The sequence below is a fragment of the Monodon monoceros genome, unplaced genomic scaffold (genome assembly GCF_005190385.1).
Source record: "Monodon monoceros isolate NGI ecotype Baffin Bay Population unplaced genomic scaffold, NGI_Narwhal_1 Super_Scaffold_21, whole genome shotgun sequence".
Taxonomy (NCBI): domain Eukaryota; kingdom Metazoa; phylum Chordata; class Mammalia; order Artiodactyla; family Monodontidae; genus Monodon; species Monodon monoceros.
The window spans coordinates 69,324,094-69,341,784 of record NW_021703778.1 but is presented as its reverse complement, the minus strand read 5'-3'; the positions used below and the strand labels follow the sequence as shown (position 1 = coordinate 69,341,784).

The window sequence follows — 17,691 nt, the reverse complement described above, 5'->3', positions numbered from 1 at the left end:
TACCTCAAAGAAATATTATATATTGATTATTTAATTTATATATCTTCTCTGTAACTAAATATTCTGTTTTTTCTAAGTCCATTTTATTCTTAACTATGCTAAAATGCTAAAATTAATATCCATCTATTTGGGTACAAAACATGGCTTAAGAGAAAGAATGATGTTAGGCATTTTATCCATTATCTGATTCTACTTAATGTTGTTTGTGAAACACAAAAACAGTAAGATCGTAGAAAAGGCTATTCCATTAATTCTTTTGGTTAATACTACCTCAAGTTAAACATTTTAAAAAGGGTATTTACATCTGGGACTTAGTCCTACAGTTGGGCTGGTTACAACTGTTTTTAACAAAACTTTGCTTTCAATGTCAAATTGGCATGCCTGTTTAGGGTTTTTCTCTTCCATCAATGGTTTTGAGACCACACTCTCCTTCTACTATATATACAGATTTCAAATGCAAAGACATTACCACTCAAAAAATTTTTTTTTCATTTCTCCGGTTTTAGGATTAAATTGTCAGTTGACTACAGAAGGTAGAAAGGAAATTAAAGATTTGCACTGCTCAGTAACAGCTGGTAAGCCTTTTTTGTGATTACTAATAATCCATATCCCAAATGTATTAAATCAGCATTTATGTTGTAGAAAGAAAAAAAGAAAAAAGTAAGGTATTTAAGACATTATAAAGTATTTGCAGAGAACAAAAAGTGAACATACCACCTTACAGAGGGCCCCATCAGCACACTTCACTTGAAATGCACCTGGCTGCAGGTAACCATGTTAGTAAAGGATATCCTTTCTTCCAGGCTACCGTTTAATGTTAATTCAGAAAAATCTATAACCAGAGAGAGAGATCAGAATTGAATTCATCAACAATTCATTGAACTGTTTTTCTGCTAAGTTACTGCTGAATTTTACAACAATCAAGAGGTAGTCTGAATGATGTGTCTTCTACTTTAAAAGAACTTGTTAGACAAAAATCAGCAAAGACAATTCCTTTTAATAGTCAACCCTCTTGATGCATTGAAAATATGACTAAACAAACTAAAGTAGATTTTTAAAAATTATATATTCAGGGGGAATTCCCCAGCAGTCCAGGGGTTAGGACTCCACACTTCCACTGCTGGGGGCCCAGGTTGGATCCCTGGTCTAGGGAACTAAAATCCCACAGGCTGCACAGTGCAGCAGCCCCGCCCCCCCCAAAAAAATTATATATTTTTAATTTGGTAAGCTACTGCTTTATTTTTTAATGCCTTCTCCACTACAGTTAAATATAACTGTCTTCTTCCAATTGTAATATATATTTCAGAAAACATTTTCTACTTAGGGTTTATAGTCTTAGGGCTAGACACGTATCCATTTTTTTCTCCTGAAGATTGTTGTATTTCAAAGTCAAATGATACAATTAACATTTAGATGAGATCATGTCCACTTCCTTGTGGGTCAACATTTTGGTTTCCATATTCCCACCATTACCAGCAATCATTTGCCGAGCACCCACTGGGTGAGCAGCACTCTACTGGACACTGTTTTTCTCCCCCATTAACTCCAAGTCATTATTCTCTTTTCCCAGGGCAGCTAAAAGTACACTTTTCTCTCTTCAGTCTTCCTGCTTTTGATGTCAACTGTTTTACTCAAGAGCATCATACCGTTAGGTATCTTGAAAAGCTAGTATTTGACCTAAGTGCTCAGTCCAATGAAATAGAAAGTCTAATTTTGTAAATGCCTATGATCTTTGGCCAAAAATAAATGATTATTGGACTTTAATATCTACAACTGAGGCTTTGTTTGAATAATCTATGACTTTTACAAATGAAGTCCTCCTTTAACAGTGGGTCTTGGTTTGGGCCAAAGGTCACTGAATAATTTCTAGACAAACACATCAGGAATACATAATGGTTAGAAGAGGTTATGAAGTTCAAGTCAAAATGGAGTGTGAGTGTGTTTCCAAGCACGTAAATATATGATTTCATAAAAATTCCTTATTTTCATAAAAAGAGTCACTGGACCAATACATTAGCAAGTAGTTTTAACTCTAACATTCAAAACAACTTTCATTCTTTTTTGAAGCAACCTGCATTAAAAAGACTCTAAAAAAACAAAAAAGACTCTAGAAGATAGGTTCCGTATACTTCACTTATTCAGCATCATTGGAAAAGGTGTTTAATCTTGTATTAATCTCCTAACAGGTTTAATCTTAATGTAATAAAATTTATTTTAAAATGGCATTTTTGAAAAATGTATCACATTTATTCATGTCTTTTAAACTTTTAAAATCATAACACACATGTCTTTAAGAAAAAAAACCTGAAACAACAAATATAGATAAAATAAAATGTTTAAACTGGTGGTCTTCAACCTTCATTGCACAATGAAATCACCTGGAGAACTTTAAAAATTCTGATGTCCAGGCTCTACCTCCAGCGATTCTGATTCACTTGGTCTGGGTATTAGGACTTTAAAGGCTCCCCAGATGCTTCTAATGATCAAAGCTGAGACCCACCCCTGCCCTCATCATTCCACACCTCAGGGTTGAGCTTTAGTTGTCTCCTTTCAGAGGTTTTTCTATGCCCCAGGCCCATGGTTTTGCTACTGTAAACAATACTGCAATTAGTGATCTGGTCCACAGGCCTTTTTGCACATGTCTGGTTATATATGTGGAATAGATTCCTATTAATGGAACTGGTGGTCCAAAAAATGTATTCTTTAAAATTTTGGTGAATATCACCCTCCACAAAAGCCATACAACTTTACACTCCATCCAGCAGTGCGTAAGGTTCCCCCAAATCCCGGCCAGCGCTGTGACACCAAACATGTTGACCTCTGCTAATCTGACAGGTGAAAGATGGTATCTACAGAATATAAATTTGCATTCCTCTTATTATAGGTGGGGTTGATCACCTTTTGCTTTTAAGATGACATTTAAATTTCCTTTTTGGTAAACGGTTCATATTACTTGCCCATTTTTTCTACTGAGTTATTAATACTTTTCTTACAGATCTGAAAGTTCTTTATATACTAGAGAACGTAGCCCCTTTTCTGAACATGAGCTGCAAATTTCTTTTCCTAGTTTATTATTTGTTTGTTGCTTCGCCTCTGGTATTTTTTGCCACGCAGAAATTTTTTTATTTTTATACAGTTCATTTTCAATCTTTTATAGGCTCCAGCTTTTATATCACACTTAGAAAATATAGCACGATATTAACTGATGGTTCTCAGGAACATTTGATTTCTTTAGGACTTTTACAGTTCAGCCATATGAATAGAGAAGTTCCCATTATGCCTGAATCAAAATATACTCGGGGGGGGAGAATAAACAATTTCTGGAAATAATTTTGCAAAATATCAATCACTACAATAGGACTATCTGTATTCCCAGCTTTCAAATACCCTTGAATTCTATCTTAAAACTATCAGATTTTATTTTGGATAATCCTTGCAATATTTGAATCAGCCATTTAAGACTTATACAAATAAGAGATGACAGCCCCACACAATCCATGTGCATAAAGATAACAGTCTTATAGGTACTTACGGAAGGAGGTATAATTAACTGGTGGGTCAGCTAATTATACCAGGGGCAAAAAGACATTCTTTGACACACATAATCTTTGATACAATACTAGAAATCTCAACCCTTATTCCTGCCACGGAGAAGGTATTAGAGCAGAAATATCATCACTGTTTTAAATGGTGCAGAAAAGTGTGAAGTATGAGCTGGCATTTCCATTTTATAACCTATTTTCACACCTACGTCCCTATTGCTTGGTGTCTTTTAATAAAATTTCCTCTAGCTAGGATAATGAGAAAAAGCACTCTTTCTTGGTTTTTTTCCCCCCAGAATAAATAGGTTTATACCTAGAGATCAGGAAAATTATTTAAAACTAGAAGCAAGAGCTCTAATAATAATCTCTACTAGTAAACTTAGTTTATTTTCTTTTGGAATAATTTACGTGAATAGACTACAAACCATCTCTACCAGGTCTGTGAAAATTCAGATGATCTACAGGTGGGCTGTCACTCAGTTGCCAAACTGTTTTCACCTTCTTTTGACCACTGTTTATTTCCACTCTCCATTTCTGTGGCTTCTCACTAAGGAAAGAAAAAAAAGCAAAGAAAAAAAACCAATCCAATTCCTTCTTTCTATAGTCACATAGTGAAGTCCTTCTGTGGTAAGCACTGAGGAAGAAGAGGTGGAGAGGTCACATTCCTACCCTCAAGAAGCACAGTCAAAAGAGGGAGAGAAACAAGAATGTAAATGATAACAAATTGGTGCAGCCACTATGGAAAACAATATGGAGGTTCCTTAAAAAATACTAAAAATAGAACTACCACATGATCCAGCAATCCCACTCCTGGGCATATTTACAGAAAAGACGAAAACTCTAATTCAAAAAGATACATGCACCCCAATGTTCACAGCAGCACTATTTACAATAGCCAAGACATGGAAGCAACCTAAATGTCCATTGACAGATAATGGATAAAGATGTGGTGTGCCTATATATATATACATACATATACATATATATATGTATATATACACACACAAACACACACACACACTCACACAATGGAATACTACTCAGCCATAACAGTATGGGCACAGTATGTATCACTGATGATAGATGATACTGACATATCTCTCAGATACCCTGGGCCAGGGTTCTGGATTCCTTGACCTAGAGAATAGGATTCAGCGAGGCAGAACTTTGAGCCCATGTGACTACAGAATTTGCTGATGACATAATTTTACACAATAACAGTAGGAAATTTTATCTCTTTTCAGTAGTTTAACATTGTTTCATACTGTGTACATAAGTGTTCACTCACCCAGTTAAAAACACTGGGTAAACCAAATTTTTATATAGACTACCCTTGCCATATGTTGCTTTTCTCCCCCTTAAAATATACAGTTTAAATCCTTAAAAATTCATGCATAGTACTTTGACATACCTGGGGTCTGTCTGTCTGTTCTTCTCTCATCCACAAGGGATAAACAAACCTACCAGAGCTTGAATGTGATTTATTTTAGGGATCAACCCAGGGAAGGGAAAGCCCTTGGGATTTTTTTCTTTTTAAACTATTCACCAGTTAGGTAAATTAGTTCACTAAGGTAAAAAGCATTCAGAGATACAAAGATAGGAAGCTAAAGGAAATGTAACACTGTGCCACTTGGGGCTCTGAAATTGGATTGGATGAACTGAGTAAAGAAAACAAACAGATGACCCAGGCTTGAGCTCCCTCATTTCTCATGCACAGTTCCTGGTCCCCCTTGTGACTCCTTTCCTAAAATAACCAAGTGCTGATGTCATTGGGTCATTTACTTACAAGTTCACAGCTTTTAGGAAAAAACAGGGAGTTGGGAAACACCTACTTTTTGAATTAGATATAAATCTTGAAAGTTTTGAACTATTGGCAGCTCTTAAATCAGATGAAACCACAAACCATAAGTATTCTCTCCTGTTGAGCAAGACCAGTAAGTTAGAATAGAATACTTTAACAATTCCATGGTTTTCTCCCTTTCTTCTCCTCTTCATGAAATCAAGAGTGATGAGAAACGGCTCTTTCAAATACCTCTAAAGGTATTGTATTGTACCTCTTTCCCCTCCAAGCAGCCCTCTTTATGCATTTTTGTCCAGGCAAACAAGGACATTGAGTATTGGCAGAAACATGGAGTGCTTTTGTACAGGCCATCTGTACATAAATGTGTAATTAATTTATTTAATTTTCCCATTTGTGTCACATTAAAGCTTTGTACAGTGTTTTAAGTTCTGTTTTAAAATTATTGTATTTTATTTTTATAATCTAGTAATAAAATATTCATTCCGTGTGCAAAAAAAAAGAATGAAATAATGCCATTTGCAGCAACATGAATGGACCTAGAGATTATCATACTGAGTGAATTAAGTCAGACAGAGAAAGGCAAATATTATATGATATCACTTAAATGTGGAATATAAAAAATAATACAAATGAATTTATTTACAAAACAGAGTCACAGACATAGAAAACAAACTTATATGGTTACCAAAGGAGAGAGGGGTGTGGAGGGATAAATTAGGTGTATGGGATTAACAGATACACACCATTATATATAAAAGAGATAAACAACAAGGATTTACTATATAGCACAGGGAACTATATTCAATATCTTGTTAATAACCTACAATGAAAAAGAACCTGAAAAAAAAAATAGTATGCATAACTGAATCACTTTGTTGTATACCTGAAACTAATACAATATGGTAAATCAACTTTATTTCAATAAAAATTAAATAAACAATAACAACTCAATTTTGAAAAATGTTGTAATAGAGAAATATCAGACATGGGAGGGGACAATACACGAGGGGTAATTTAACTCAGATTGGGATTGTAGAGTTGGAAAAGAATCCTCAGATATTGTGGTCTTTGAGCTGAGCTTATAATGAAATTAGAAGGAGGAGCTAGTTAATCGGACAAGATCCGGGATGAAAGAAGGACACGGGCGTAGGCACTGTCAGGTAAGCATGTGCGGTGTCTGAGGAAATGCAGTAACATAGGGTCTCTGACTCAAAAGGAGAGTGGGAAGGCGTGGTGGCACGTGAACCAGAAAGGCACAGCGGCTGGGCACAGAAGGTCTCACAGACCACACTGAGGTGATGGAACACTGTCCTAAAGGTAAGGGAGCCATTTAAACAGAAGGAAGTCATGATGGGATCTGATTTTAGGAAGATCACTTTGGCGGTCACAGAGAAGGAAGTTAATGGAGGCAGATAGAGCAGCTAGGAAAAAGGATTTTACTGCACTCAGCCCAGGTATGAGATGAGCAGATATGAAATAGATGCAAAGATGTAGAGAAAGGAACAGATTCAAGAGCTTCCAAGGAGGTCAGGACTTGGAAACCCTTTCAAGGAGGAAGGAAGTGACAGCAATAAGTGGAAGATAAGTCCTAGGTTTCTGTTTTGGGCATTAGGTGGAGATTAATGATGGCCACTTAAGAGGTCATATGGGAAGAGGAAACGTGTTAGGAAGGGGAGTGAAGAGTTGGGATTTAGAGTCTGAACTACCTACAGGACGTTAAAGTTGAGAATTCATGTCTAACAGACACCTAGAAACATGGGTGTGAAGCTCAGGAGAAGCTGCAGATATGGGTTATGAATTATCATTAGCCCAGAGGAATTGAAGATTGGGGTGTGAACGAAATCACCCAGGGAAGACAGGAAGTAAGAAAAGAGGGCAGAGGGTAGAGTTCTGGTGGAAACTCACATATGAATGAGGCAGAGGGAGAAGAATTTGAAAAGAGGACCGTTCTCAGTCTTGGAGGTGGGCCAGAGAGGTAGAGTTAAAATTAAGACAGAACGTTATGCCATGAAATCAAAGGAAGGTGATGGGTTCAAGAAAGCAATAGTATTAAACGCCACAGAGCCTTACAAGTGCTTACGGAAGGAGAAAGAATTAGTGGGCTAGCTAATTACACAAGGAGCCAAAAAACTCTTCTCCTGGAAAGTGTCCTCTGCATTTGCCAATTAGAAGGCCACTGGCAACTTCTGCTAAACAATTTCAGGGGAGTGATGAGGCTTGGCTAAGAGGGAACTATATAGAGGGAGGGTATAAATGGAGTGGCTTCAGTGTGAGAGAAATTTCAAGTCTATTATATGCTGAGAGAAGAGTCAGTGGAGATCATGATTTGAGGCAACCTTGGTGTCCCGCATGGATGGCCGATCTATCGTCTTAGCCTCAGCTCCATACCTCCGCAATCCCCAATCCCAGATCCTTCTCTCACTCCCACAGCCATACCTCTGACTTCGCTGTCATTACCCCGATCGTGTTCTTCCCAACCTGTCACTTCCCTTCTGGCTAAAGTTTCTGCCCTATTCTGTGAAGAAATTACAAATTGAGAGAAAAATGAAAGTAGAGGACCAACAGTCTAAAGAGAGCAGACCACAGGTCTGGGAGAAGGAAGAGGGAGGACTCTATCAGACTATGTTCAGGGGATGGGAATCAGATGATTATGGTTTCAGAGGTGAAGCAACTCTGGGTCACGAGGTCCCCATGGAGACACTGAAATTGCCTAGAATCATGGCTGGACTTGAAGTATAATTTAATTATTAAATTGCTTACTTTTGATATAAGTCTTTTATAGCAGTTGGTCTGACTGGCAGCTGAAAAATGTGTTGCTCATCGAGAGGATTTTGTTCATAAAATTTTATGCAGGATCTAAAAAGAAAAAAAAAGAAATAAGAATTGCTTTTGGAAAAAAATGCCACTTGGAGATAAAGGCTTTCTGTTAGTCTAAAGCTCATAAAGAAAACATTAAACCCCCATCCCAACAACACTTAGGTTATTAATTTTTTTTTGAAAGAAAATTTCACTTTAAAAAAATTAATAGTGGACATATTTCTCATAAATATAAAATATATTTATGTTGAGCTCAAGTAAAGGTGTAACTGGGAAGAAAGAGATATCAGAAAAACAAAAAGGCAAAAGAGAGACAAAGATATAGTCTCCATTGTTTTCCAAGTATGGAGAATTAAACAGTTAACTCACATATACTACTGATCTTTAATGGAAAAAACCCCCAAAAAACCCAGTAACAATTTCAAACTTTCCCTTTATAGGTAAGTCAAATTCTAATTTTGGAAAAGGAAATGGTACATTTCCTTCCACAGGGAAAAATAAACCCAGTTCTTCCACTGGATGGTTCACTTATTTCCAGTTTGAAGCCTCAAAAAATACATGTAAGACACCAGCGATCCATGTGTAAGGATTATTCCAAACTGTTTTTAGTCAAACTGACTGACAAACTCTCTAAAATTTCAGCAACACTATTGACAGAGGTCTGATAATAAAATTTGATTCCATTCAGTTACCATATAGATGGTTGGCAATGATTAGCTTGACCCAAATTTATAAGGATATAAAGAAAAGAGAAGGAACTAATATTTATTAAGCACCTCAAGGGTCAAGTACTTTATATACATTACACCATTTTTACAGATGAAAAACAAGATGTAGTGAAAGGAAACTTCCTTAGAAAGGAAGTACTAGATCCAAGTGTCCAACCTGACTCCTCCTGAATCCAAAGCCTTTCCTTCTCATGGCAGTGACTTAGAACCTTTCTGTTACTGTGAAGACAGGGTACAAAAATTCTATCCTAACTGATAGTAAAAAAAAGGCAGTTATTTTGGCTGCAACTATTTCAGAAGAGAGTACATTTTTATGTAAGTAAACAACAGAAACACTTACTGTGTTAAAGAAAAGAGGAGTTCATGTTGAGGTTTAATGAAAAGCATGCAACTGACTACTATTTCGAGAATATGGTGGAGTTTTTGAACACGATGAACCTGCTCTTGTGTATCTACTAATGGAGAAATGAAATATTCCTGGAATGAAAAAAAGGACAAGGAAAATAGGGAGTCAAAGAACAAGAGGAATCTCTGGAAAGAATTAACCGTGCCTACTAAACCTCGTGTGGATGCCTGATTAATAGGGAGGGAAAAAAGAAGACAGGAGGCAGCTAGATAGCCTTCCTCCTTTCAATACTATTCCTTAAACTAAACTCCAAGTCTCCACTGAGAATGTTCTAAGCAAACCATTATACATATTCTCTGGTAAAGGCAAATCGCAGAACTGCTTCACCAAGGAGGTCCAAGTAGGTAACTAGTACTACCCATCAAACTCTCCAGATGGAAAGAATGGCAAATCCACAAGATAATTCTTAACTTCAACAAACTTGCTAGGTTGATGGGAGTACTCATGTCTAAAAATAGACAGTAAACCTGAAGTAGCAAGAAATTAAGCAAGTGTAGTGATAAGCTCCACTAACATATATTACTGGTAAACTGGTATGAGGTTTTGGAAAAGAAAGTTGGCAATGTTATGTCAAGCCATCGTAATATGCTCAGATCTATTTCTGAGACCCAATCCTAAGGAAATAATCCATGGTAAATACAGTGGGTGGAATTCTACAATGACCCCCAAGATTCTCACCCCCTGGAATACATGTCTTGTATAATCCATTCTCCCTGAGCGAGGCCAGAATCTATAAATATGGTGGGTTGTTACTCCCATGATTAGGTTACTGATTGACTTTGTTTATTTATTTATTTATTTATTTTTGCGGTACGCGGGCCTCTCACTGTTGTGGCCTCTCCCGTTGCGGAGCACAGGCTCCGGACGCGCAGGCTCAGCGGCCATGGCTCACAGGCTCAGCCGCTCCGCGGCATGTGGGATCTTCCCGGACCGGGGCACGAACCTGTGTCCCCTGCATCGGCAGGTGGACCCTCAACCACTGTGCCACAAGGGAAGCCCTTGACTTTGAATTAATCAAAAGGGAGAGCATCGCCTGGTCATTACTATGACCTAGTCAGTGAGCTCTTGAAGCATTAGAGATGCTCTCCTGCTGGCTTTGAAGAAACAAACTGCCACGTTATAGAGAAGGCCACATGGTAAGAACCCACAAGTAACCTCTAGGACCTGAGGTCAGTACTGGGCCAACAGCTAGCAAGAAAATGGGGACCTTCATCAAAGGGCCACAAGTAAATGAATTCTGCCAACAATAAGCGAGGGAACTTGAAAGTGGATCTTTCCCTCATCAAGCCTCCAGATGACACCTTGATTTCAGCCTTGTGAAACCCTGAGCAGAGGACGCAGGTAAAATGTGCCCAACTTCCAACTCCTGGAAACTGTGAGATAATGCATTTGTGCTCATTTAAGCTTCTAAATTTTGTTAGGTGGTGACTGAAAACTAATACAGTAAGGGAAAAGTTATGGTCATGTTTTTTTTTTTTTTTTTTTGGCCGTACACGGGCCTCTCACTGCTGCGGAGCATAGGCTCCGGACGCGCAGGCTCAGCGGCCATGGCTCACGGGCCCAGCTGCTCCGCGACATGTGGGATCTTCCCGGACCGGGGCACGAACCCGCGTCCCCTGCATCAGCGGGCGGACCCTCAACCACTGCGCCACCAGGGAAACCCTATGGTCATCTTTTAATTGAGTGGAGGTAATGGCAAGGGAGTAGGAGAGATCCATGGGTAATCCTAAATTACAGTTTAAAGGAAGCTATGCAAAATGTGATAGACTAATTTAATGCAAAATCATTTATAATTAAATCCAAAATATAGGGACATATTAATTGTCTTACACAGGTTATTCCAAAATGTGAAAATAACATAAGTAGGAAAATAGGCATGGTCCCAGGCAGAGAAGTACCCCAAAGCAGCCCCACTCACCACAGGCTACAGATTACAACGTTCTCCACACCTGCCACCCATATTCCCTGTGGTCCCCTGACAGCTCTGGAAGTGGCCCACCCAGGTCTTTTTCACAAAGGAACAGATCCAGATTGCCTTTCCCCTTTCTCTCTGCCCGTGCTACAACCCCGCCTGGTCTACCTCGGTCTGTCCCCAAGACCCTGCACAGAGAAGAGGTGACAGAGCCTGATGTTACTGATTACTTGGAGGCAGTACAGCCCAGTGAGGGCTTCTCAAGGTGTGGCCTGCTGTAACAGGCAGAAAACCACCCTCAAAAGATGTTCATGTCCTAATCCCAGAACCTGTGAATGTTACATTTATGGCAAAAGGAATTGATGTTGCAGATGTACACAGTCATTTGACCTTAAAATTGGGAAAGTATCCTAGATTATGCAGGTGAGCCCAATCGAATCATATGAACCCTTAAAACTGGACGAGGGAGGCAGAGACACAGCACGAGAAGGACTTGACCCACTATAGCTGCCTTTGGAGATGGAAGAAGGGGGCCAGGAGCCAAGGTATGGGTTGGACCTTGGAAGTTGGGAACAGTCCTCAGTTTATAGCCAGCAAGAAAAAGGTACCTCTGTCCTATAATTATGAGGAATTGAATTCTGCTAACTCAAATGAGCAGGAAATGGATCCTCCCCTACAGGCAGGCTCCAGACAGGAACACAGCCTGCCAACACCCTAATTTTAGCCTAGTGAGACCCAGACTAGACTTCCGAACTAGAGAACTACAGAGTAATACATTTGTGTGTGTTGCTTTAAGACACTAGGTGTGTGGTAATTTGTTACGGCAGCAATAGAAAACTAATATATCTGCAAACCACCTGCATCAGAACCATCTGGAGATGGAGATGGTTTGTTTAAAATGACATATTCCAGGGAGTTCCCTGGTGGCCTAGTGGTTAGGATTCTGGGCTTTCACTGCCGCGGCCCGGGTTCAATCCCTGGTCGGGGAACTGAGATCCCACAAGCTGTGCAGTGCGGCTGAAAAAAAAAGACATATTCCAGAGCCCCTAGACCTACTGAGTCACTGGGGCCCAGGAATTAGCATTTTAACAAGCCTTCTAGGAGATTCTCAAAGTTTAAGAACTATTGTGTCAAAAGTCTGGAGTTGGGGGCTTCCCTGGTGGCACAGTGGTTAAGAATCCGCCTGCCAATGCAGGGGACACGGGTTCGAGCCCTGGTCCAGGAAGATCCCACATGCTGGGGAGCAACTAAGCCCATGAGCCACAACTACTGAAGCCCACGCGCCTAGAGCCCGTGCTCCGCAACAAGAGAAGTCGCCGCAATGAGAAGCCCGCGCACTGCAACGAACTGTAGCTCCTGCTCGCCACAACTAGAGAAAGCCCGCACGCAGCAACAAAGACCCAATGCAGCCAAAAAAAACAAAAGTCTGGAGTCAAACCATATTTTAAAAAACAGGCATATTAAATGACTTGAGGGGAATTCATAAAAATGAGGGTAGTCATATTTGAGTGCTGAGATTAAGGGTGTATTGGCATTATATTCTAATTTTCAAAATGTTATTACTTTTCTAAGTATAAAAAAATGTATTAAAAGTTTCCACTAAAAATATACACCCTTAAAAAATGTTTAAACTCTGAATAGCAAAAATTAACCTCAAAAGAATCCAGGTGAGCCTTACTTTGCATAATAGATAAAGCTAGAGTTTTCCTATCTTGGCATTTTTATAAGAGACCAGATGTCATTTGAAGATCCATTTTCTAAAAGAATCTTACAACAAATGTCAAGGGTCCTTATGGATGCTCTTTAATCTCCTTAACTTTCTAACTCAAGACACTAGGAAAATAAAAAAGTTCATAATCATGACCCTGAAACCCAGAAGCATCTTTTTTTAAAAAATTTAATTTATTTTTTATACAGCAGGTTCTAATTAGTCATCCATTTTATACACATTAGTGTATACATGTCAATCCCAATCTCCCAATTCATCACACCACCACCCCCCGCCGCTTTCCCCCCTTGGTATCCATACGTTTGTTCTCTATATCTGTGTCTTAATTTCTACCCTGCAAACCGGTTCATCTGTACCATTTTTCTAGGTTCCACATATATCAGAAGCATCTTTTGAATCAATATGTTAAGGAACATAACAAAATCTTTGGAAAGTAATCCTTCATGTGTAAAAGAAATGGGTCAAGAGAATATAAAGCAAATATTCCCTTATAAGGCCTATCAAAGAAAGGCATTCCTTAACCGTTTTAGATAAATGAGAGTTGTGGGAGTACATTGGTTTAATAAGCAGGATACAACTTTATGTCAGTATCATACATTTATAAAGAATGAGAAGTGACATTGAATAGGCTACCTTTTTGTCTGTCATATTAGACAGTGTAATTGCCTGTCTTAATTTATCTGTTTCCTAGAACAGAGGCTGGCACAGAATAGACACTTAACTGTATGCAGAATGACCGAATAAAGAAAAACCAACTTTAGAATAAAAACTCACCAAATGATTCAAAGATGCAAGTTCTTGGCCTATGAAGAAAAAACACATATATGCAATTAAGCCTTAGGTATTATCTATTACAAATTAAGCAACCTAAGAAAAAAATTTCATAGTTCATATATAAAAGAAATGCTCAAGCTAAACAGTTTCTCACAAAAAGCCAAATTTTCTGGTACATTACACCATAAATATAAATTAATACTTATTCTAAAAATGATCACAGTTTGCCCCTAATAAAAACAACCAAGTAATGGGTATTAAAATAAAAAGCGTTTTTTATTTACTACATTAACCTCAAAGAATCTCAAAACATTTGAATTAAAGACAAACAAAAACTATAGCTAACTTTAATATATCTTTATCGAGCAGGAAACTAAGGCTCAAAAAATGGGAGTGCTTGTCTCACAGTGAACCAGGGGCAAAGCCAGGACTACAAACAATTAGGGACAAGTACAAAGATAAAATCTGAGAATACCTATGTAGCTTTTAATTTTTTGTGATGCAGCTTTTAATTTTTTGAGCTGGGAAATGGCCTTACCTATGAAAAAACAGATATAATCTTTCTTCAGTTTATCCAAACCAATTTCCAAAAGCATCTGAACTGGAACAATCCCACTGAGAGAAACCGTGTCCATGGTTCCATAGTAAGACTGATGAATGAGCTTACTTAGTAAACTGTTACTCCCACTATGAAGCTAGAAATTGGGAAAAGTTTATAAAGCCACAAATATAAATAGTCCAGTAAGGAAAAGAGAAACAAACTGCATTAGCTAAAAGCTAAAACTTATATTATAACCTTATGTTTTTCATCACCTAAAATATTTGACATTTTCTCATTACTGTCCTCCTATTATCTCTAATTTCCAACACAATCTTCTGCATTTTCTTTTTTTTTTTAATACTATTTTCACTTTGCACTTGTTGTACATGGTAGCGATATACTTGTAAATATCTCACAAACACAGAAACTCTCAAGAGAAAAATTCGATGGGCAAGACTAAAATGCATAGAATGACTAATGCCAAATAGGGGTAGGGTTTGCATGCTTCTGCTCTGGAGTGTATCTCCGTTCACACCTCGGAAAGTTTCTGTCATTGTCGTGAATTGGCAGTTGTATTATTTAAAATAATTCCTATTAGATGAAGAATCTTTTTGCTTCTAGCTTTTACCTTAGATTTTTCTTCATTATAAAACCACAAATTCATTATGGAAAATCCATGAAGTACAGAAATGTATAATGCAGTTTGAGAAACTCATTTGTAACCCTACCACCAGAGGTTGACTATCATATTTTAGTGTATTTGTTTCCGGGTTTTTCTCTCCAAAATTTATATTTTTTATACAATAGTGTATAATCCTTTCTTTTTACTGAACACTGTAAGCATTTCTCCACATCATCTGTAGCAACTATTACATGTGCCATTATGTGGCTATATCATTATTTACTTAGGCATTCCATTAATAGTGAAAATTCAGGTCATTTACAATTTTTGCTACTGTAAATGAGGCTGTAATGACTATCATGATACATAAAATCTTGATACATATTCCTGTGTATGGCCTTAGGATGGCTACATTTCGAGGATCTCAATACATTATCATAACTGCTTTTTAGAGAGTGTTCCAATTTGTACTCTCATAAGTAGTATATGAGAACAATCATTCATAGCAACAGTAACGACAATATTAGTAGCTTACAAATACTGTGCACTTAACTATGAACTAGGTGCTAAGTGCTTCACATGAATTAAGGAACCTGTCCAAGTTTACACAGCTACAAAGTGGCAGAGCTAGAATTCAAACTCAGGCAGTCTGCTCCAGAGCTTATGTCCTTAACCAGTTTGCTATGCTGCTGAGAAAAGGTTCTCACACACACTACTAAACCTACCCATGGCTGTATATCACCACGCTGTAGACTCTGGATGATCAACGTGAAACACTTCACCAAGTCTTGGTAAGAAACCACACCTTGGAAAGCAAGTCAGTCTAACATTACTTTCATGGTTATTTCTGCAGATCAAATATGTCATTCATTTTAAGGATACACAAATGAAGTGGAAGACAAGTATCTGAACTTTATGGATGGGGAAGGGGGAAAGAAATTAAAGCCCCCCTCCCCCCAAAAAAAGCATTTTTAAAGAAAGAAATTAAACCCATTGCCATAAAATAACATACTTAGTACAATATTATGGAATATCTTTTCCTAATAATTATAATTTCACTAAGGTATATGTTTTGGCTCATATAAATACAGCATAAAAACCACCTAGGTCTTATACTTCCGGCAAGAGAAAAGAACAGGTTCTACGAATTGCCTTGTCTTAAGAAAATTCTTGAGTAAAATGTGCCAATGCATTATTAGAAATGAGTTTGATAAAACAGGAACCAGATGTCCACACAAGACTAGCAGTACACGCTGCATTATTTTCAAAAGACTTAAAAGTAAACCTAAGAAATAACAGGAAAATTTTTATTTCACAATCCTGATGGACACCTACTACTACTCATTTTGCACCACAGCTGCTCAGCAAAATCGAGATCACCCCGTACTGTGAGAAGACACTCCATGGACCGATCAACTGCAGCAGAGTCATGTTTCACTGTCTGGAAAAGAAGTGAGTGTCAGAGAATACTCAGTTTATTTTTTAAAAAGTGCAACAGTTGAAGGCCAATAAGCTTTCAAATGCTACTCTGAGAAAAGGTGGGGTCATGAACACATGCAAAGAGAGACGTGAATGCATCTTCTACAATTTCATCCACTAATGAGGAGATACAAATAAATAGACAGTGAAAAACGGGACCTCTAAAATTGTTTTTAAACTCTGATGCCTAAAAACAAGCATTCAACTTTCCTCCCATGGAAAAATATTTAATTAAATTACCTTTGTCTCAATTTTCCTATTTGTCAAATGACAACATATTAAGTGCAATTTAATGGTACCACCTGTGGCATATTAACATGCCATCTCATAACATTAATATACTATAATAATATCACCCCACAGTATAGTAACATATTCGTTTCCATTTCTCTGCAGTTAAGTGATTAATAATAAATATGTACTAGTTCTCTTTAAAAATATTCATCGGTTCTCAAGGAAAATAATCACTAGTGCTGACATTAAAGACCAACAAAAAACTACTCTCAAAATGCTACCTTGGCTGTAGCAGATCCATCTGAGATTGTATGACGTGAAAGACAACAGTACAACCAAATTTTACAAGCTCTTTCAGTGTGCATTTCCGATAATAATCACTTACCTCTGTGGTTTTTTTCGTAGAATCACCAAATTCATCCAGCTTATTTAAGTCTAGAAAGTGGCAAAAGCTTATTAACTCTGGATTTTATTTATTTTCCTTCATTCCAAATTATTTCCATCCTAATCCTATTTTCAAATGGCAAATGAGGATAGTAGAAGTATAACCAGGTATTTTAGCAAATTACTTAACTCTCCAATGGAGGTCAAAATAGATACCCACTAGGTAGGGGTGTAAAGATGAACTAAGATACAATGAAAGACCCTGACACACAATGTCAAGCACATGGTAGGTGCTCAAAGGTTACAATCTCAAATATGATTGCAGTATATAAAATGTAAATTAAATAAGTATTATTAATTCTTAAAATCACTGAGACCTTTACAGTTAGCAATTCAGAATGGAAGCTGCACCTCTCACCATGACAGACCTCATAGCTTTAGATATATCCCAACCAAAAAGAATATCAAGCATAAAAAGACAATTTACATTTAAATATAGCAAGCTTAAATACCCAGTTAAGGAAAGTAAACAAAAAACAAGCATGAGTTAGGAAAACAAACACCATTCAGAAATTCCTGCACAAGTTCAACAGCAGATTTTGTTTCCAGAGACTCAGGCCATTCAGTTACACCAGTCCTCAAACCATCAGCTAAAACCTGTGAGAGATTAAAAAAAAAACAAACCCAAAAAACTTGTTAGCAAAAAACACAGTTTAATCAGT

General features: G+C 37.6%; 1 protein-coding gene across 4 annotated transcripts in view; it reads right to left on the bottom strand.

Annotated features, from left to right (window-relative positions):
• ZWILCH (zwilch kinetochore protein) overlaps nt 1-17,691 on the bottom strand; it is a 38,556-nt gene that overhangs the window by 569 nt on the left and 20,296 nt on the right. For 2 of the 4 annotated variants that reach the window (XM_029238068.1, XM_029238070.1), the window contains 10 exons: nt 17,533-17,626; nt 16,971-17,020; nt 16,208-16,313; nt 15,598-15,677; nt 14,248-14,404; nt 13,710-13,738; nt 9,229-9,365; nt 8,104-8,199; nt 3,968-4,089; nt 715-832 (listed from right to left, as the gene is read on the bottom strand). In XM_029238068.1, coding sequence (XP_029093901.1) covers nt 744-832; nt 3,968-4,089; nt 8,104-8,199; nt 9,229-9,365; nt 13,710-13,738; nt 14,248-14,404; nt 15,598-15,677; nt 16,208-16,313; nt 16,971-17,020; nt 17,533-17,626 — 960 coding nt within the window. In that variant the 3' untranslated portion in view covers nt 715-743. Of the gene's footprint in view, nt 1-714; nt 833-3,967; nt 4,090-8,103; nt 8,200-9,228; nt 9,366-13,709; nt 13,739-14,247; nt 14,405-15,597; nt 15,678-16,207; nt 16,314-16,970; nt 17,021-17,532; nt 17,627-17,691 lie in introns of those variants that run through there. The other 2 variants (XM_029238069.1, XR_003795925.1) reach the window with 2 other exon arrangements.